Below are 22,746 nucleotides of genomic sequence, written 5' to 3'. Positions count from 1 at the left end.
AATTTTTGGAAGAGGTTCGGCCCCTCTCAATCAGCCACTGGTTCTGAAAAAAGAAATACGAATACATATCGAGAAAAACATGACGGGAAAATACAATAATCAACCTTATAACTCCTAAACATTTTCAGCGTGGCTTTGTAGTCAATTGGCATACCAGTTTAAATGACAGGGGCATAAGCGTATCACAAGAAAACTTTGTACATCTATGTAGTCAATTTCAAGAGGGTAGTCAGACAAGCAAAACTAAGTCTTGATATGTCAATTACAAAAGGGGGAGGGGCAGATGAGGAAAACCTCCGAGTTTTATATGCTTATCCCATACACTTGTAGCGTCATAATTCATTCTTTATAAAGATCTTGTAGTCACAAAACAATTGGTACTGCAGAAAAATAGTTTGTAAGAATCAATAGGCAAATTGAATATAATACTTTATAGAATACTCGGAAGCAATGTGGAAATAGAAAGCATTAATGATTAAAAATTCAAGATTTATTGAAAATACCTGGGTTTTTCATGACAGGAGTTATATGAGAAGAAGACCATGATTCAGGGGATTTCCAATATGATCATCTTTCTTCACGAATAAATCAAAGCGGTATCCTCTGCATGAAGCTACTTGGTAATTGTTTTGCGAGGACGAAAGTCCTTTTTGTAGAATGTGCTTGAAGTACTTTTAATGATAAGAATTCATCACTGAAAATACTGATAGCTATGTTCCTTTCATCGCATCTATGTGTACATTCATTATTATACGTCACAGTTTCTTTTACAAGCTTCTTTTTTGGATTTTCTGAAGGAGCGAATGTTCCAAATTACGGTGAGTTGAATTTTGTTGTACGAGAAATATAAGATTGGAAATTTGTTCAAGTACTAAATTTATAAACAATCAGTTTAATACGACGTACTATTCCTGCGATTCTGCAAATATATTACCCTTTGCGAGCTATCATTTCGTTGAATGTTGTGTGACATTTTTCATGCCAATTGCTAGGCCGTTCTTTACATACTGATTTTGACTACATATCATTAGCTCACCTGAGCCAAAGGCTCAACTGAGCTTTTCTGATCAAAACTTGTCGGTTGTTTGTCGTCGTTGGCGTCGTCGTCGTCGTAAATTTTTCACATTATCGACTTCTTCTCAAGAACTGCTGGGCCAATTTCAACCAAACTTGCCACAAAGCATCCTTGGGTGAAGCGCTGTCAAGTTTGTTCAAATGAAAGGCCATGACACTTTCAAAGGGGAGATAATCACAAAAATGCAAAAATAGGGTGGGGTCATTTAAAAATTTTCTCAAGAACCCCTGGACCAGAAAAGCTGAGATTTACATGAACCCTTTCTGACATAGTGCAGATTCAACTTTGTTCAAATCATAGCCCCCGGGGATTGGATGGGGTCACAATAGGGGATCAAAGTTTTACATACTAATGTATAGGATAAATCTTTAAAAATCTACCACTGAGCCAGAAAAGCTGAAATCTACATGAAAGCTTCCTGACATAATGCAGATTCAAGTTTGTTCAAATCATGGCACCCGGGGGTTGGATGGGGTCACAATAGGGGATCAAAGTTTTACATACAAATACGGTACCCGCAACGTTATTCTTGACATGATAAATGATAGGACACGATACACGCACGATAGGATAGGATACACGCACGATAGGATAGGATACACGCACGATACGATAGGATACACGATAAACCTGATAAACGCAAAACCTGATAAACGATCTTCACGATAGACCTGATAAACGCAAAACACGATAAACGATCTTCACGATAAACGGAAAACCTGATAGAAATGTTGTAAATTTAGAAACGATTTAGACAGAACGAAATTTTGATACCTACAACATAATTACATTATGTTGATAATAATTTTGAAGGATTTCAATGCTCAGTATATACCTACATTGTGGACAACGCGGATTTCTTGTTTTCCGCGTTCTTGCGATGGGAAAAATCAAAAGGTAACTCGGGAAAACATTTGTTTAAAACATTGATCGGTTTTGTACCATAAAAACTCTTTAATCCACGGTCGTACGTCGTTTTTTAAATTTTATTTGTTTTTTTATGCCATCACAGCTAAAAAAAAAAAAACTAATATATATACGGCATTGAATTCATTATTTGATATCTATATGAATTTTCTCAGCCAATGATTCAAAAATTTATATTGTCACCTAATGTTTAATATATAAGTTATACAGGGAATTAGCTAAATGTAATATGATGTAGTGATATCATGCTTCAGTAGCTCTCTTATGCTAATGTATATTACCTTGAATATGAAATAAAACCAAGTAATATTGTGTGTGTAGCGAGGAGGGGGTTATTTTGCATCAAGCTCTAAGTTCACGGCTCATTCAACATCTCAAGTTATTTTCATAACGACCGCTTTAAAAAAATCAACCGCACTACACCTGTTAGATATTTTAACACTATGAATGATAATTGATAGTCATAAGTAATTGGAACGTATTTATTTGAATTGATATTTTGTTAACAAAACATAAATAAACTGTTTAAAAAACATAAACTAAACCCGGCTTGTTTTAAATTCGCAATTTTGAAACGCTTAGTGTGTAAAAAATTCAAATAATCATCAAAACCAGCATAAATTTCCAGTATCTACACTTACGACTATTGGTACATGTGTACATGTACAAGTAAAAAAAAACCCAATGATGACAGCGGAATCGTGCCAGTTGAGCAGAATTTCGGGGGATTCAACACCCTTGCACCCTTTTGAACTTAATCTTCTAAATGTGCGAAATACAATGTCCCTGAGAATGCTAGCTGTCAAAACACGGCTGATACACAAAATCAGATACAAGGACGCGCACAAGTTCAGCATTTGCTATATAGGTAACATGCAGGTGAAAAAATCGGAAGAAAAAGAACCATTATCAAAATATATGTATGTGACAAACAATGTAATTTACTGATTTTCCCTTTCAAATCGGAACTTTCTATGTTTCTGTTAGTGTTAATTACAAATAATTGTTTCTAGACAAACAAATGTTTATGAACTTCAGATGAAGGAGCTTTCAGATTTACTGTCCTCGGTTCGCTCGACGGACCACTGCCTACTTTCCAGACTACTTAGAATTAAATTGTGATAAATTTTCACTATCTCTGGACAGACAAATAGCTCTTCTTCTGCCTTAAAATCGACAACTTTATGTTCTCCTTCAAATATACCGACTTTCCTCGATTCCTAAAAATAGCTTCTTTAACAAAACGAATAAAGGTTTCGGAAAGTATCGTACTTTTTCATTAGATTTTATATACGATCCCGATAGTTTCCGAAGCTACACGATAAACGATTTTCACGATAAACGGAAAACCTGATACACGCAAAATACGATACACGATAGACCTGATAAACGCAAAACACGATAGAAAACGGAAAACCTGATACACGATAGGATAGGATACACGCACGATACGCTAGGATACACGCACGATAGAGCACGATAGGAATGTCAAGAATAACGTTGCGGGTACTGTATATAGGAAAAATCTTTAAAAATCTTCTTCTCAAGAACCACTGAGCAAGAAAAGCTGAAATTTACATAAAAGCTTCCTGACATAGTGCAGATTCAACTTTGTTCAAATCATGGCACCCGGGGGTTGGATGGGACCACAGTAGGGGATCAAAGTTTTACATACAAATATATAAGGAAAAATATTTTAAAATCTTCCTCTCAAGAACCTTTGAGCCAGAAAAGCTGAAATTTACATGAAAGCTTCCTGACATAATGCAGATTTAAGTTTGTTCAAATCATGGCACCCGGGGGTAGGATGGGGCCACAGTAGGGGATCAAAGTTTTACATACAAATATATAAGGAAAATCTTTAAAAATCTTCTTCTCAAGAACCACTGAGCCAGAAAAGCTGAGATTTACATGAAAGCTTTCTGACATATTTCAGATTTTAGTTTGTTCAAATCATGGCACCCAGGGGTATGATGGGGTCATAAGGTGGGGATCAAAGTTTTGCATACAAATATATAGGGAAAATCTTTAAATATGAGCCAAGGTGACTCAGGTGAGCGATGTGGCCCTTGGTCCTCTTTTTCGGTTTACCTGATAGAGATATAAGAGGATTTGGACTATGATCTTTTCAATTATCTTTGCTGTTGTTGGTATGAGCGTAATGCCTCTCTAGTTCCTGCATTTTGTTAAATCACCTTTCTTTGGTAACTTCACAATCAGTCCTCTTCTCAAGTTTGTTGGCACCTTCTCTTTAGTTCACGCCTTTTGTATCAGTTCCTGTGTTTGTGTTGCTGGTGTTTCTGTGTCTGCTGACAGAAGTTTAGTGGTAATGTTGTCAACTCCTGGGACTTTTCCATTCCTTAGATCTCTAATGACTTTTATGATTTCCTCTTTGGGTGGTGGGGAGTCATCGCTAGTAAGGACTTCAACATTACGGGTCTGCATATCCTCTGGTTCTGGTGGATCCGGTCTGTTAGGGACTTTAACAGAAGTGTTCCTTCCACCTCGCTCCAACTTCGCCTTCTTTGGTTAGCAGTTGCCCTTGCTAGTTTCTAATGTGGTCTAAGTGTCGGATTCTGTCATTACAGATGGTCTTTGTAATGTATATTCTCTTCATTATTCCATTGTTTGCTGCTGTTTCTGCCTCATTTGCTAATTTGTCAAGGCAGCTCCGCTTGTCCTTCCTCATGCTTCGTTTGATACACTTGTCTTTTTCACTGTTTGTTTTCACTCTTAGATCTTGTACCACCAATATTGACCTTGAGGGTCCTTCTATCATCAAATAATTTCCAGGTCTCGGCACTGATTCATTCTTGGGTCTTCTTTTTCTTTGACTCAAGGATGTCGGATGCTGTTTCATTGAATGCTGTTTTGAAGTTGTTCCATATGTTATCGAGTTGAGGTACCTCATAGTCATTAAGGATACTGAAGCGATTTTTTAATTCGATGCTGAAATTCTCTCTTATCTGTGGAACTTTGACGTTTAGACGTTTAGACGCTTAGACGTTTGATATCATTTCGATATTTTCTGTGTTCATTTCTTTGTGCAATCTGAGTCTGATCTTTGTGACAAGCAGGTTGTGGCCATTCGCGAATTTCTAACATGTCTAGAGGATATCTCCTCATCTGTCATGACTTGCGCTGTATTCCCAGTGGCTTACATCGTCCTGGCGTTTCATGTCCCAATCCTTCAAGTAACTTTGGGGTTCATTAGCAATTCATTTTGCGCACAAACTTCCCTGTGGCTTTGGCCCGAACGCGTTATAATGACACTTCCAGGAATATGCTGGATTGCTAATCTTCCCAATCTTGGATTATGTATGAATTGTTCAAGATTTCCATAATCCACTTGCTTGTTTCATCAGGTAGGGTGATTAGCCCAATGCTCAACCTGTCATCTATAGGGTCGAGATGTTTTGTTAGGGTTTCTTTCCTAGCGGTTTCTTTCCTAGCGGTTTTTTCTTTCTGGGTATGCTTCCATAGCCTTTGTCTCTCCCAAGATATTCACAAGGCAGTGGTTGTGGAATCTTCCTTGATTTTTTTGTTGGGGTTTACTCTCCCGGCCTTTGATATTATCACGGACCACGAGCCAATTATCTATCAAATATTCAAGATAGTGCAATGCCGAAAATTAGTGATCTTACATTATGTTTATTTGTTTAGCTACATTAGCAGAAATATACATAAATTCAAATCATGTGATAGCTTGTTATGCGTAATGGAGCCTTTGTCCCTCTAGGCACACTAATTTTGACTATGGTTAACTATGTTTACTGATCAAGATATAGGACTCACGGACGGTGTGACCGATCGACAGGGGATCGTTACTCCTCCTAGGCACCTGACCCCACCATAGGTTATGAGATTGATCACTGTTTGTTATCTTCACCTTTCATGAATCAAAATTGGTATTGTTAATAGATAAAACGTCGTCGATGTATCTACATGTCGCATTGAAGGTCACAGCAAGAGATTTTTTCTTCTCACGTAGAAGATTTTGAATAAATTCTGCTTCATATGGATATAAAAACAGGTCAGCTGACAAAGGAGTACAATTTGTACCCATTGGAATTCCAGCAAGACTGTTGGAATACCCGATCACCAAAGACCACAAAGATATTGTCAATGAGGAACTCCAGCATATTTTACATTCAGATTTAGAGTATTTGTGCGTGGAATCAGAGTGGTGTTTAACAAAGTCATTTTTTGGATGACTAATCCCTAGATATGAATATTTCTGTTTTCCATTTTTGTTTAAGAAGCAGCTGTATATAATTCCAAAAAGCATAATCTATGTATATGTATATGGTTTAATGCAGGACCACAATGGAAACTAGCTATATGCTCATTAGGTAGAATTGAATAAAGGTATCTGAGATAGATAGAATGTTCCACTGTTCCAAGAACACTGCAATTCACATTTTAGATCATTGGTAGGACGGGTGTGGAAATTGTTTTGTTTTTACATGTATTGAGTTGCGTGAGAACCTGTCTTTAGAAACCCTTTTTGTAATGTTTTCCTTCGAATTTTCAGTTTACCATCAGATTTCACAACTACAGTTATATAAGCACTCAATATGAAATTCTAATTTTTCTCAACAATATACTCTATCACAGTCGCTCTTTCCTATTCACCTCACTCACCCCCATTTTCTTTCGCCATTGTCATCCAGTACTCATGATTATGCAAATTTCGCTAAATTGTTCTTTTGGCACTGATCAATGAAATGTGAAGATTTATTTAGTTGAGGGTGAAGATCTATTTTTACAAAATTCCTCAGTTATATCCAATAAACTCTTTCTTCTGTCCCTCTTTACGATTCTTGATAAAGTACTTTCTTTACCGTCATGGGACAGGTCTTTAGCTTCGATGTTTGTGTTCAGTATTACCTCGTAGTACTAAACGGCTTCATAAAAGGACATACCATGGAGAGATTCAAGTTTAATCATTCTGGAACGTTAGTTGATCTCATTCCATTGTTCTACATTGCTGGTATGATCTTTTTTCATCGTTGGGGAGCTTTCGACCTTTTCGCACCATTGTTATTGTTTACATTGGAAATGTAAAAATAGCAGACGTTATTACTATTTCAAGGTTTAGAAGAATGGGAATAACCTACGGCGGCTTATTCTTATGTATTACATGAATTGATGGAAATGATTGTTTTGAATTGCGCAACATAGTGAAGTGCTATAATCATACTAATGTTATATACAATATCAAATTGCATATGTACCGGTGTTGTAGCATACTAGTAATTCTTTAAGGTGGTCATATTGAAAGAAAAAATGATATATTTGGCATGTATGTCTTCGTCTCGTCAAAATGATTGCACCATCATGCTACAAACAAAGCCATCTCGAAATCAGTGCGGTTCCAGTCCTCTGTGCATTATCCCTCTCCATCAGCGACATTGTCTGATGACAGCCTTTATAGATCGAAATACCAATGTGGTGAAACTATCAAAGTTCTCTATTTTTGCAGGTTTCGTGGGCTGCTACTTTTACACGAATCAGATGAAGCAGTTCACTAGATTTAATCTATCAAGAGTTATCGGTCCATTAACAGTGCATAGTTGTGTGCAGAGCTGCATGCAACAACACTGGAAGTACGCTGGCCTGATGGTAAACTGATAATTTAGCTGTTTCGTTCTGAAAACAAATTTCATGTTTATAAAACATTACGATTTCATCAATCGCTGACAGTTTGATAGAGGAAGAAAATGTGTTTGCGTTCGTATGATTTTATGTATTCGTCATGTTTTATATGTTAATGAATTTTGTTCATGCTGTAACAGGTTTATATTCAAACAGAAAAAGAATATTATATCAAGACATCTAGATTTTGCAGATCATTATGTGGAAACATTTAAATGTATGTACAGTTTCAATATCCATGGCATGTAAGGACTTTTCCAGTTAAAATGCTACCAAATCCCCACGTCATATCTCACGGAAACTATTGCCCTTGGTCAACGTCCGGTGTCACCCTTCGTGCGTTAACAATTGAACATTTTAAAATTCTTGACAACTACCTTTCCAATTCTTTTCAACTTTAGTGTGAAGCATCTTTTGCATAAATGAACATAATTTGAACATTAAAGATTTCTGCACCCACGGGGCCTTAGGAATGCATGGGACAAAAATTGCCAAAATTGACCAATTTTTAAAAACAAATTCTCTGCAACTGCACATCTATAACAAACAAGCAGGATATCTTTTTTCCATAGGCAGGTACAAAGTGCTACTGTGGAAAAAGTTATAATCAGACATTTGCCGTAGACCAGAAACACTGCGATAAAAAGTGTGAAGACAACAGGTTCTTACAGTCTTGTGGAGGGGCAAAATACATGGACATTTACAATACGGGTAATTGTCTAATAATACATGACTGCATAACTGAGAGCACCTTCTATACGATTTATGAGCATAGTTAGGTGGTAATAATTACAACGTGTATCGTTTGGGGGAGTTTCAGTATTGGTACAGTGCATATAATGAGTGTTAGAAATGGATAAACATTGTTTCTATAGTAACTTAAATCATACACACAAATGAGTATTAAATGTACATTTTTCATTTTGGGTGTTCACAAAAAGAGGAATTCAAAATATAGATATAGCTAAGTTGAACATTTTTACACTAAAATTGTGTCTAACGTTGTGTTTGAATGCATATTTTGAAAACGCTGAATTAATAGCATGGTCAAAGTTAGTGAAACACGACCAAATATCGTGAAACATTGAGATTAACTACGAATAACTCCGTTTACCTGATTAAGATACTCATCTCGGGTCTGACCGGTCGACAGGGGATGCTTACTACTTCCCGGCACCTCTGGTGTGTGAAGGGTCCGTGTTTGCCCAATTCTCTATTTTGTATTGCTTATGGCAGTTATGAGATTGATCAATGTTCGTTATCTTCACCTTTCATTAAATAGTAGACTTCATGACGGAAAATGAAATAAACACTAAGCCAAATCAACAAAACAAAGACTAATAACCTGTTCGTTAACCTGAATATAATTTTGGTACGCGGAAAGGTGAAGATAACGAAGGGTGATCAATCTTATAACTCCTATAAGGAATACAAAATAGAGAGTTGGACAAACACGGACCCCTGGATATACGAGTTGTGGGATCAGGTACCTAGGAGGAGTAAATATTCCCTATCGACCGATTACACCCGCCATGAGCCCTATATTTTGACCAGGTTCTGAAAATAATTATCTTTATGGCTAAATTTTATTTTCCCAATTTTCAAACTAGATTACGATGTAAGGCTGCTGCTCAGTATTCCGGGAAATAACACTAATTTTCTAGAGGTCTGGAACAGATCAACAGGAGGGACATTCGAAAATATGTTCATCGATGACAGTTTAAGAAGCCCATTAATTGATAGATGGAATACAATGACACCAGAATATGTAAATATTGATTATCACAAGACTCCTTTCACTATGTCTTTTGTCATATTTCTTCTTTAACTAATTTGCTTATAATATTCCATTGAATCGTGTAGTACACGTTCTCTTATCCAGGGCCTTTCAAATGATGTTAATATTCAACCTAGTCTTTTTTTCTCCCATAAGTTATCATAATGGTCAACTCTCTGTTTTGTATTGCTTATAGGATTTATGAGATTGATCACAGTTCGTTATCTTCGCCTTTATAATGCACATTAAACCAAGTCTTGATCTAACCAGTTTTTATGTAAATTTCAAGGTTTCGGTAATGTTGTTCAACCGGTACGGACAGCCTCTCTGGTCAATTGACTTTTTCACCAATGACACTAACTCATCCAGAGTGAAGCACTGGATGACGAAGGAGTGGATCCTTCCAAACAAATATTATAACAATACCATGAAAAACAGTATCTTCATTAACGTAAAGTACGTATATTTCTGTATAGTAAATGAAGTTGTAAATGCAGGGGACCGCTGTGGTGGTCTAGAGGTAGAGCGTTCGCCCCGCATGCGGAAGGTCGGGGTTTGAATCCCGGCCGCGACAGACCTAAGTCTTTAAAACAAATAGTGATAGTTCCATCGCCAAACGCTCGGCATCAGGTGTGAATGTCACGGGTCCTCGGAGATGACATTAAAAACGGATGTCCCGTGTCACAGTAGGTGTGGCACGTTAAAGAATCCTCACTACTCAACGGCCGTAGGCGCCAATCACAGGCCAAAATTTGAAGCCCTTCATCGGTCTTGGTGACGTCTCCATATGAGTGAAAAATTCTCAAGCGGAACGTTCAAGAAGATACAATCAATCAACCAATATACACACAGGGCCATTATTTATTAAGTTGCGCTACTGATATTGCATTTGAAAAGATTAAATGAAATGGTTTACATCGTCTTAAGCAAACTGAGCATTGTTCGTACTTGCTTCACTATCTGATTATATTTTGATTCTAGGCATTTCTTAGGTGGGCGGTAGAAGTATTATTGGTTTTTTTTTGTAGGAGATAGATCACTGTTTGTTATCTTCGCCTTTCATTGATATAATCGTATAAGCATTAATGACATGTACCGATGCATCTGGAGAGGGGATTCAGCAGTTTCCTGACCCGTCTACATTTCTTAATTAACTATAGCATTTAAGAAAATTTGGAAGTTTTATGCCTCAATAGAAAAGATTTAGGTGTTTTTGTTATTCGCCTTTCCATTATCTGCAAACTTTAACCTTGATCATATTTTTTGAACAGGTGGGATTTATCGACAGGGTTTTGTATATTCGAATTCTTTAAATTTTCAGCGAGAGCAGTGGAGAAATAAAGATAGATGTAAGCAATGGAAGAAAGAAGGCCAGGTTTGCTCATAGATACCGGAATCACTCCAGTAACACGATGACCGTATTTTCTCCCCATGAAGACGGACAATATGGTCAGTTAAACGTAATTAAAATTTAAAGATGATAATAATAAACTGGCAAATGGAAGAAAGGTACAATGAGTGTGACAATCAATTTGCTTCGGATATCCTCTTATTTACGTTATACAATCAAATACTTGTATTTGCAATGTTTTTTATTTCGATATTTTTACCAATTGAAATGATAGCCATCTCCTGATCAAGGTGAACGGTGTGTGTATGAATCTTGATAGATATGGTAGTACTATTCTAATGGCTGGGATTCTCCGAAAATTTAAATAAAAAAAAAAGTTTTTCAAAATATATTCAATAAGGAACTCCAGCATCTTTTTTAACACCAAACTAAGAGCACCTGTGCGTAGAATCAGAGTGGTGCAAGTAATCTTTCGAATGACTGATCACTAGAGTGGTGTTTAACAAAGTAATCTTTTTTTTATTAGTTGTGGTTTACTAAACACAGAAGGATAAATAGTACACTTTTGTTTTGATGTTTCTAACACGTGATTGTGCTATTGCTCTCATACATTTTATCCATTCTGACAAAGTATCCAGTTCTTTTTCATATTTAGTCCATCGTCTGACATAATCTTCGACATAATTCATAATAGAGATGACGTTCTGTCGCCAATCGAAAGACCGGGATTCTCTGAATCTAGGACCTTTTAAAATAAGTGATCCCAGGTCCTCATTTTCAACCATATCAACATCACCATCAATGGCATGTCCAGCTGAACAGACAACGAAGAATGCTTTGCTCAAATTTACAACATCAAAACGTACGACTTTTCAACAATGTACATGATAGATTAAAGACGAGATTTTGACATCATAGACAGTTGCTTCTTCAACAAAAGTGGAAAAAAGAAATATTCATATCAGTTATTCAAAACTTTCCTGATTCAACGCTTTTAAGTACTCTGAAGTTGATATTTAAAAGCTTCTGCAGTCCCTCATTGACAATATCTTCGTAGTCTTTGGTGATCAGGTCTTCCGACAGTCTGTTGGAATTCCCAAGGGCATGAATTCTGCTCCTTTGTTAGATAACCTGTCTTTATATTCTTACGAGGCAGAATTTATTTGAAATATTCTACATGAGGAAAAATAAATCTCTTGCTGCGGCTTTTATCTCCACAATAAGATACGTGAACGATTTCCCCCCTCATCAACAAGAATTGTTTTCGTTTATATGTCCATTCATTATGTCTAAGTGAACTAGAAATAAGACACACATTATATCCATCTGGTGCATCAAAATTGGTACCGTATAAGTTTTATATTATGACCACTGGGTCGAGGATTCTGCTGGTGGACTGTTAGTCCCCGAGGGTCTCTACAGCCCAGTAGCAAAGTACTTCGTTACTAGCTTGAAAATACGGATGTATATTTAATTGCTGTTATAAAATTTATAAATTCATTTCAAAATTAAGGATTATCTCCCTCATCCATAGCTCTTCTCCTTGGACGAATTTGGCTCCACTTGTTTGGCACGCTGTTTTTGGCTATAATAGCTCTAAAACTTCATCGTTATTTCGGATTTCAACCATTTCGGTTGAGCATCATCGAAGAGACATTATTTGTCGAAATGTGCATCTGGTGTATCAAAATTGGTACCGTATAAGTTTTACATCTAAGTGAACTAGAAATAAGACACCACAGAGTGTTCCACATCTCCTTCGTACTTTGATATTTTATTGAATAACGACAATTAACTATTCAACTTCATGACAAATGGGATGACTTCCGCATCTCCATCGTCAACTTCACATATGTTTGTAGCGATATTCCATTATCACCTGCATATGGCGTTTATATCAATTCTCAGTTCTATGCCAGTTCTATGCCGGTTCTCATCTGATTATATGCAATTGTGTTCCAAGCCAATTCTTAGTCTTTTCTTTACAAACTGATTACTCCATTTACCCGATTAAGCTATAGGGTTTACAGCGGATGTTACCGGTCGATATGTGATGCTTACTCCTCCTAGGCACCTGATTACACCTCTTTTATATCCAGGGTCCGTGTTTTCCCAACTCTTAATTTTGAATCCATTACAGCAGTTATGTGATCAATCACTGTCCATTATCTTTATATTTTCATCAAAAGAAGTGACCAGCTATAGGTGAAATACAACAAAGTAAAACCAATGGTTGGCGCCTAGGGCCGTAGCGGTTAAGGCTTATAAAGTGCCGATGCCTGCGGTAACACAAAACCTCCGTTTTTAAGGTTATATCCGACAGACCCGTGACTATCACTTCTAAATGCTGAAGAACCCTTTTTCTAGGTCATGGTATACGGCGGGTAGTTAGGGTCATATTTCTAATGCATATAAATAAAAATGAAAGGTGGAGATAATGAACAGTGATCAATCTCACATAAGTAATACAACATAGAGAGTTGGGCAAACACAAACAACTTTTTTTTTAAACTACACTAGGTTTTGAAGTAAGATAATACTTCGCCAGATTCACTGAGAAACCAAAAGTTTTTAAATTGGTTAATGATTTCTAAAAGAAGAAAGATTGCACATGTACATGTATCTCTATATATACCAGCGCACTTGGAAAACACATGAATAGGATGCACAACAAGAGACAAAGCTGAACAAGTGAGATTAAATCTATCCAACATATATATACTTAATTCATCGAGTTAACGCACTCGCATCGGGTGTTGATCAATTTGCTGATGTTTTAATAATTCTCTAAAATAGAAGAAAATATCATCACACACTGTTCCTTTTTATCAAACATTTGCAGTAACATGATAAATTTCCAAGTATCATCAAGCATTAGAGGTAAGGAGAAACACGTTAGCTTCAATTTCTTTACCATACGATCGTCATTGTTGCGAGTATATTTGATGATATCTGTAAATCACGGTCCACTTCCAACCCAAGGGGATCCGGGTTAGAATAGGTCCTCAGTACCCCTTGCTTGTCGTAAGAGGCGACTAAATGGGGCGGTCCTTCGAATGAGACCACAAAAATCGAGGCCCCCTGTCACAGTAGGTGTGGCACGTAAAATATCCTTCCCTGCTCAAAAACCGTAAGCGCCGAACACATGGTGACATTTCCATATGAGTGAAAAATGCTCGGGAAGTTAAACAATATTCAACTAACCAACCGTTGCACTCAAACTGTTAAATACTGGTACTTTTTGTGGCTTTTATCCTCTCTATATGTGTAAAACGTCTTACACGGAGTAAAACAACCTCTAACGAAACCTCAATTGAATTCTTTCAACGTCAGTAAATGAGCACTACTGATATAGTAAGCTTCCATAGTGCATATTTCATTTTCTCATAACTGGTAGCAAGCTTCCATAGCACAGGGCTCACTTTCAGATGACTGTCTCCAACCTTACATCGATGTGGACTACGTCTCAGATGACTGGCACCAAGTTTTTATTACTCAGGATTTAGTTCTGTATGATGGTACCAAGCTTTCAAACTCCATAACTCAGTTCCGGATGACTGGAACCAACCACTTGTGACACTAACATGTGTTCACTCATATCACTAACATAAATATGCGGCAAGTCACTAGTGAACATCATCCCAAGCCCGGCAGTCTATGTAAGTTACATATGTAACAAATATTCAAGGATCGAAGTCATGTGAGATCATCTTAGACCTTGCACCTTGCACGTCACTAGCTTGAAAATACGGATGTATATTTAATTGCTGTTACAAAATGAAGAAATTCATTTCAAAATTAAGGATTATCTCCCTCACGCATAGCTCTAATCCTTAGGCGAATTTGACTCCACCGTTTTAGCACACTGTTTTCCCCTGTAATAGCTCTAAGAATTCATTGTTATTTCGGATTTCAAACATTTCGGTTGAGCACCACTGAAGAGACATTATTTGTCGAAATGCGCATCTGGTGCATCAAAATTGGTACCATATAAGTTTGACATTTTACGTCATTACTCGGATCTCTGCAGCAGTACTACATGTAGATGAAGGTGAATATTTACATCAGACAGACGCTTCTGGGACAATGTTCGACCTCTACACCTGCTATTGAGTACATGACTGTGGTACATACGCCAATACTGCTGAAATTCATACCAGTCTGCAGTCATTGATAATTTTCGTCATACTCAAAGCAGTGACATCCGGACTACCTATGTAATATATCCTAAAATTTTGTATCCTATAGTGGCTTTCCTTCTTTATGTATAAGAAGGTCATACGTTAAATATGAATAAATAGGAGCGTGGGAATTTAATAGGTGTTACAGATTTGTGTGGGTAACCTTTTAGCACACCAATGAATATATGAGGTGGATGATAACTTGAAAGATTAACTGTAGAATATATGAGAATCGGTGGGTTGTTGTGGAACAGCATCTGGTCATCAATGGTTATAGCTGTGGTATCGAAAAAAGTGGTCTCGGAATAAGACATTTCCACCGTAAATTGTCAAGTGTGGTGGAATATGTGGTAAATGCCACGAAACTGTTAAGACTGCCTTGTCGTTTCAATGGCATCGATGAAAAGCAGTTCGTTTTCTGGTTTCCCTATAGACATGTGAACGGGGGAGTCCGACAGATGCGTAAGAATACTCGTTCCAGACGTAGCAGAAAATTATACCACATACTGACAGCTGGCGTGATTTATTTTTATCCATCGCAATGTTTTTAAATTTGATTTCAATTGATTTAAAATTCATTATATTTTCCAATTTAAAACAGTTTACACGTAATGTTTTGATATCTTGGTATTTCAAGAAGTTGCAATAAATGAGATCATGTGAAGTTGTGGTTGCTAAAACATGATATAGGTGATATAAAATTGTTCAGAATAGGTTGCCTTGTTTATCTATCGCGTATAAGTTTTGGAATAAATTCTGCTTAATATGAATATAGAAACAGGTCAGCTAATAAAGGAGCACAATTCGTGCCCATGGGAATTCCAACAGACTGTTGGAAGTCCTGATCACAAAAGACCACGAAGATATTGTCAATGAGGAACTCTAGCATATTTTTATTTCAACTTCAGAGTACTTGTGCGTGAAATCAGAGTGGTCTTTAACAAAGTAAGTTTTTGGATGACTGATCACTAGATATGAATGCAAGGTGAAGATAACGAACAGTGATCAATCTCATAACTCCTACAAACAATACAAAATAGATAGTTGGGCAAACACGGACCCCTGGACACACCAGAGGTGGGATCAGGTGCCTAGGAGGAGTAAGCATCCCCTGTTGACCGGTCACACCCGCCGTGAGCCCCATATCCTGATCAGGTAAACGGAGTTATCCGCAGTCAAAATAAGTGTGCCAAGAACGGCTTAACAATCGGTATGAAACACGTCAGAGAGCATTTGACCCAATGCGAGGTTGTATTAACGAACTAGATCGTTATAACGACCATAGAATTTGCGAAATGCTGACTTCAATCGAGACTGTTGAAATCCCTGTACCATCAACTTGTTTGTCAGTAGCTTACCTCGATTTAAAAACTGACTATACCCAGAACAAGCGCTTGCATATCGAATCAGTTGAGATATATAAACACCATATGCAGGTGATAATGGAATATTGCTACATAAATGTGGGAAGTTGACGATGGAGAAGCTGAAATCATCCCGTTTGTCATACAGTTGAGTTGTCAGTTTGCCGTTAATGTCTACTTTCAATAAAATATCTAAGTATGAAGCAGAAGTGGACGACTCTGTGGTGTCCTTTATTTCGAGCTCACAGGGATATATCAAATCGACATATGAATGGAAGCTATCATTGTTAATAGACAAAACGTCATCGATATATCTAAAAGTCGAATTGAAGGTCACAGCGAAATATTTTTTCTTCTCACGTAGATATTTCCTTTTTCCATTTTTGTTGAAGAATCAACTGTCTATGATGTCAAAAAGTTCTTTAGAATTTTTTTTAAATCCACATTTTATTAACAACACTTCTGGTATATGTAGTCGTATATAGGTCATTCAAAAATCATGACCCAATACACAATGCGAAATTTCAATTACATCTAAATACGTATGAACAACATATTTTTTGCCGTATACAGCTAGAAAATCGTAAATATCTGTATTGAAACCCATCTACAGAGCATACACCGGCGGTTTTAACACTTAACACATCCAAAAGATGTATAAAAATTTCACATCGAATTTGCTATAAGCATATTGCACAATAACCCCCTCATCCTGCCTTGTGTAATCGTTATATGGACTTTCCTTGCCATTATAGGGCTCACGGCGGGTGTGACCGGTCAACAGGGGATGTTTACTCCTCCTAGGCACCTGATCCCACCTCTGGTGTGTCCGGGGGTCCGTGTTTGCCCAACTATCTATTTTGTATTGCTTGTAGGAGTTATGAGATTGATCACTGTTCGTTATCTTCACCTTGCATTGATTTTTAACGAAGAAATCATATTAAAAAACCCTCTCTTATACTGTAAATGTATTACATGTGGCTGTGTATTCTATATAGCGCCTTTGGCGGAACGCAGCTTCCGCTAAATCAAGTACATCGCTAAATGCCATCCGTAAATCTAGATGTTTAAAGTAATTCAGGAATGCGCTAAATCAAATCTACGCTAACTTGTTGAAAAAATGATGTCCGCCAAATATCGTACACGCCAAATATAATACGTTTACAGTAATCTGGTATGTCCAGGGGTCTGTGTTTGCCAAACTCTAAATTTTGAACTCCTTATGGGAGTTATGAAATTGACCACTACTCCTTATGTTCACCTTTTCACCTATAGGGAAGAACAATTTCCTGAGAAAAGTCAAATTGTTATATCATGTTATTTTATTTATTTTCTGTCATACATATCTATGATTTTTTTTTATTATACATGTATTTATTTCAAACCTATAATTTATTATCTAAAATATTCAAATTAACTTCCAAAGTTGGTCTAAACAGCATTTACCCCATTTATGCACCGATTTTGACAAGTCTTTCAAAGTCGGCCTGTTACTAATATTTATTTTGATATTTTGATAGGTTACAATCATAAGAACTACTTACAATAATATTTTAGGGACACCCCTACCTTGGGTTCAAAATTCACGAAAAACTGAAACATTTAAGGGAACTGTATTTGAAAACCTGGTGCATAATTACACGAACGTTATTTGTGCTTCGAGTATCTCAGTCAGCAGCACCGCTAGCAGTAATAGTTTGGTTATGTTTTACCATGGTTCGAAACCGAATGACGCAACATTTTTAGTTTCTATTTTCACCGGTCGTTCAGTGATAGAGCGTTCGCTTTGCAACCGGGATGTCGTAAGTTTGAGACCCACTCTTGCCATGGCCGCGTCAAACCTAAGACGTTGAAATAGGTAGTACTTCCTTCTTTGCCAAACGATCGGAATTTAGAAGTGAGAATCATGGTTCTTTGGCATGCTAAAACCCTCACTGCTACAGCCTTGAGCGCTAAGCATAGGTATACATTTATCTATAAAGGTACTTACCCTACAGCTGGTGACGTCTCAGTATGAGTGAAATATTCTCAACAGGGCGTAAAAATATCAATCAGTCAATATTTTGCATTTTAAACACTTTTTTTCATATTTGATATAATCATGTGTATATTTCCCTTAATAATTTAGTTTCAAGTAACTCATTATACCAAGACTTATACTTCTGATAACACTACGTCACAAGATGACGATATTGATTATTTGTGAAATTATTTGTATCGATCGATTAGTACCTCAGTGGACAAAATATCAAGTTAGTGACCTGTAGATCTCAAGTTCATATACCCTAGAGTGTTTTGCTTATATTTTAAAAAAAATATATTTTTGAACTCATGGTTTTAATCCAAAATTGTATATTATCTGGCTTTTAGACATATTAGTGACCATTTCTCGGCACACTGATTTTGACTACGGATAACTGCGTTTACCTGATCAGGATATAGAGCTCACGGTGGGTGTGACCGGTCGACAGGGGATGCTTACTCCTCCTAGGCAACTGATCCCACCCCTGGTGTGTCCAGGGGTCCGTGTTTCCCCAACTATCTATTTTGCATTGCTTATAGGAGTTATGAGATTGATCACTGTTTGGTATCTTCGCCTTTCATTAGATAAGTTACATGAGGAACATGTACTGGTTCTAGCTGACAAAGCTTGTAACAACATTGTCTTTGTTTGTAAGGCTCATTATTACAACTGTATTTTAAACGAACTTGGCATTAATTCCACTTATGTTAATCGTACCTATACTCCAACTGCCCTTTCAAAAGATGACGTTCTTCAAAACCTACTTCGGTTTTAGACACATTTAATATCCCAATCAATGGATCGGATGAATATGAATTACCATACATATACTGGATTCCTAAACTACATAAAAACCCTTACAAACAATGATACATTGCTGGATCCAGTAAGTGCCCTACCAAACCCCCATCTTTGCTCCCCACGAAAATATTAACAGCTGTGAAGGAGAAATTTCAAACCTACTGTGCGACTACATATACCAGAAGTGGTGTTAATCAAATGTGGATTTAAAAAAATTCTAAAGAACTTTTAGTAAACTTGAAATCGCAGAATTTTTCCCAAATGAATAACATTCAAACCTATGACTTTTCAACACTATACACGATCATTCCTCATGATGAATTAAAGACTAGACTTTTTGACATCATAGACAGTTGCTTCTTGAACAAAAATGGAAAACGGAAATATTCATATCTAGTGATCTGTCATCCAAAAAAAATACTTTGTAAAACGCCACTCTGATTTCACGCACAAGTACTACGAAGTTAAAATATAAAAAAACCCAACATACTACAGTTCCTCATTGACAATATCTTCGTGGTCTTTGGTGATCAGGTCTTCCAATAGTCTGTAGGAATTCCTATGGGCACGAATTTTGCTCCTTTGTTAGTTGACCTGATTGTATATTCTTATGAAGCAGAATTTATTCAAAAACGTCTTTGTGAGAAGAAAAAATATGATGCTGTGGTCTTCAATTCGACATTCAATATTTTAGATATATGGACGACGTTTTATCTATTAACAATAATAACTTTCATTCAAATGTCGATTCGATATATCTCTATGAGCTCAAAATAAAAGACAACACAGAGTAATCCACTTCTGCTTCATACTTAGATATTTTATTGAAAGTAGATATTAAAGGCAAACTTACAACTCAACTTTATGACAAACGGGATGATTTCAGCTTCTCCATCGTCAACGTCCCACATTTATGTAGCAATATTCCATTATCACCTGCATATGATGTTTATGTCTCTCAACTTATTCGAAACACAAGTTATCTTCGCTTTTCACAATAATTAATGGTAATTTGTTTTAACTTGAGACAGGCTACTGAGAGATAAGTTGATGTTTCAGAGGTTTCAACAGTCTCATTTAAAGTCAGCATTTCGAAATTTTTATGGTCGTTATAACGACCTAATTTACCAAAGCAACCTGTCATAGTGTAAAATGCTGCATAACATGTTCCATACATATTGCGGCCATTCTTTATACATTGAATTTGACTACGGATTACTCCATTTACATGATAGAGATATAGAGCTCACGGTGGGTGAGACCGGCCGACAGGGGATGCTTGAAACCTTGACCCATGCACTACGAACTTTCTCCGCCACAGTCGACATGGATAACGTGTACTTCTGTCTATTGAAGCAAATCTGTAGCTATGAGAAAACAATTGGGATACACCAAAGTATATCCCAGTTATTTCCCACAGATACAGTTCTGCAGGTACTCCGTCTCGTATTTCATGTGCAATAAAAAACACTATCTTATTACATACAGCCACATAGCTCAGTGAAAGAGTGTCCCCCTCGTGACCGGAAGTTGTGAGTTCGAACTTTGCTTGTACTATGACTGCGTCAAGACGTAAAGATTGGCAGTGTTTGTTCCTTCTTCAAACGCTCGGCATTCATTTGTGAGAATCATGGGTTCTTCGGATATGACCTTAAAGACGGAGGTCCGCTAAGCATGGGTATAAATGTGCGGTACTTCACCTACAGCTGGTGATGTCTCAATATGAGAAATGCCAAGTGAGTGGATAGTAATGAAAGTTAGAAAGAATAAAGGACTAGTAAATAGTAAGTCTCCCAAATCGTCTTAAAATTCTTCCTAGGCGTTGTAAACAGTTACGATGTCTGGAAGCCTTACTAAACATATGAGATGTGATTATTAAAATTAAGCTTAAACTCCAAAGTGACTCCCATAAACTTTACTTCATCTTCAAAGGCAATGACTGTACCTAAGACTGAGGTATGATAGTTTCTATTTTTAGAAGCAAGAGATCATGGGGGAGACCGTCAAATGCCTTCGAAATGTCAATAAGGATAACCTCGATATATATGTATTTATTTTCGTTTAAGGTTTTCTTCCAGGCTTCAATAAATAGTGTAGTTCGCCAACCAAAACAGATAGATTGGGGTAAAAATACTGTCAACATAGGTCGCAATGTGTCAGTGAATTGCCCCTTTAAACATCTTAGATATTTTGAGCAAAACACTAACGGAACTATAGTTGCCCATTTCTAATACACGTCTTTTTTATGTAAGAGACTGTCTGGTCAATTTTAATATCATCTGGGTAAACAATCTATTGTTGCGATCAGGTGATTAAGTCTAAGGAAATTAGGTTCTACAAATTTAGAAGTTTGGAGGATATGGTGTTAACGGCAGTTGCCTTTATGCTGGCAATTTTTTTTATGGAAAAACACCTCTGATACTGGTTTCAAATACGCAATTTCCGAGTTGCCCAATAGTTCTTTCCCTTTGTGGAACTCTTGTTTACAGTGAAACGCAAAACATACTTTCGTTCACACGCGGTGGGTACAAATGGTAATCACTGCCTTCATATATTGCCTAAAGGATGATTATCAGATATCACGCAACCACCCAAACTGCTGGGACACACAAGTTTAGTAAGTTTATGAGTATTTGATGATAAAATAGCTCAAACAAAAATTGAAAATCCCCATCTTTTTATGAAAATATCACTCGTGTAGAAGATGAAATGAAAAATAATTTCATATTTAGTTTAATGGCCTAATTCAAACAAATATTTTGATATAACCGGTTTGATGTATACCAACGATTGATATAAACAAAATTTACGCTTTTATAACTTTTATCCTTATTTACATAGCTAGTCTATAATACATTTATATGCATCTTGTACCCACCCAAGCGTTCAACAGAATACTGAACGTACCTCCATCACAGAAGAGCTAATATCTCGGAAGTTGCCCATTCAAAGGTGACTTGCTATTTTCTCTGATCGCTGTTGTACTTGGGTCGTCATTATTTACTTCTTGTTCACAGATGCCTATATATTTACCTACATCAACAAAAAAGAAGAATTGAAGATTTCACTAATGTTGTCCTGATTTGTGACTAAGCATTCATTTTCATATAACAATGTGTCCTTTTGATTTGATATTCCCTTGTTAGGAATGAAGGGTTTGACAGTTGGCCAGAAAGTTTTGGGTGTTTGTCACCCAGAGCATCTTTCTAGGTACTATTGATTGATTGATTATTTTTGGTTTATAGATATAATTTCCTTGAACCCTATATTTTCATAGAGTTTGGAAACTTTTGATATTTATTATATAACATTGTTTACTTTTATACTGCTTTCCTAAAGTTTCTGTTAAAATATGGGAATTAATTTTCTTTTGTTTTCCTATTCTTTATATGTAAATGGTCGTATGGAAAGTGAAGATAACGAACAGTGATCAATCTTTGAATTCCTATAAGCAATACAAAATAGATAGTTGGGCCAACACGGACGTATTTGGCACCCAATAGGCTCCGAGAGAAATCTTTGTGAGCTTGGTGAGCATTATTTGTCAATGTAACACTAGCTTACTCAATTTTTCCAAGGTCAAATAGAA

At 36.7% G+C, this 22,746-nt stretch overlaps 1 protein-coding gene across 1 annotated transcript in view; it reads left to right on the top strand.

The window, feature by feature from the left end:
- The first annotated feature begins 581 nt into the window (after positions 1–581).
- The window catches only part of LOC125658526 (uncharacterized), a 36,371-nt gene continuing 14,206 nt past the window's right edge, over positions 582–22,746 (top strand). The window contains exons 1-7 of the mRNA XM_048889804.2: positions 582–620; positions 775–818; positions 7,488–7,627; positions 8,233–8,371; positions 9,271–9,428; positions 9,727–9,893; positions 10,759–10,886. Coding sequence (XP_048745761.2) covers positions 7,520–7,627; positions 8,233–8,371; positions 9,271–9,428; positions 9,727–9,893; positions 10,759–10,886 — 700 coding nt within the window. The 5' untranslated portion in view covers positions 582–620; positions 775–818; positions 7,488–7,519. The remainder of the gene's footprint in view (positions 621–774; positions 819–7,487; positions 7,628–8,232; positions 8,372–9,270; positions 9,429–9,726; positions 9,894–10,758; positions 10,887–22,746) is intronic.

This window comes from Ostrea edulis, chromosome 9, assembly GCF_947568905.1.
Source record: "Ostrea edulis chromosome 9, xbOstEdul1.1, whole genome shotgun sequence".
Taxonomy (NCBI): domain Eukaryota; kingdom Metazoa; phylum Mollusca; class Bivalvia; order Ostreida; family Ostreidae; genus Ostrea; species Ostrea edulis.
This window is presented reverse-complemented; position numbering and strand designations above follow the sequence as displayed.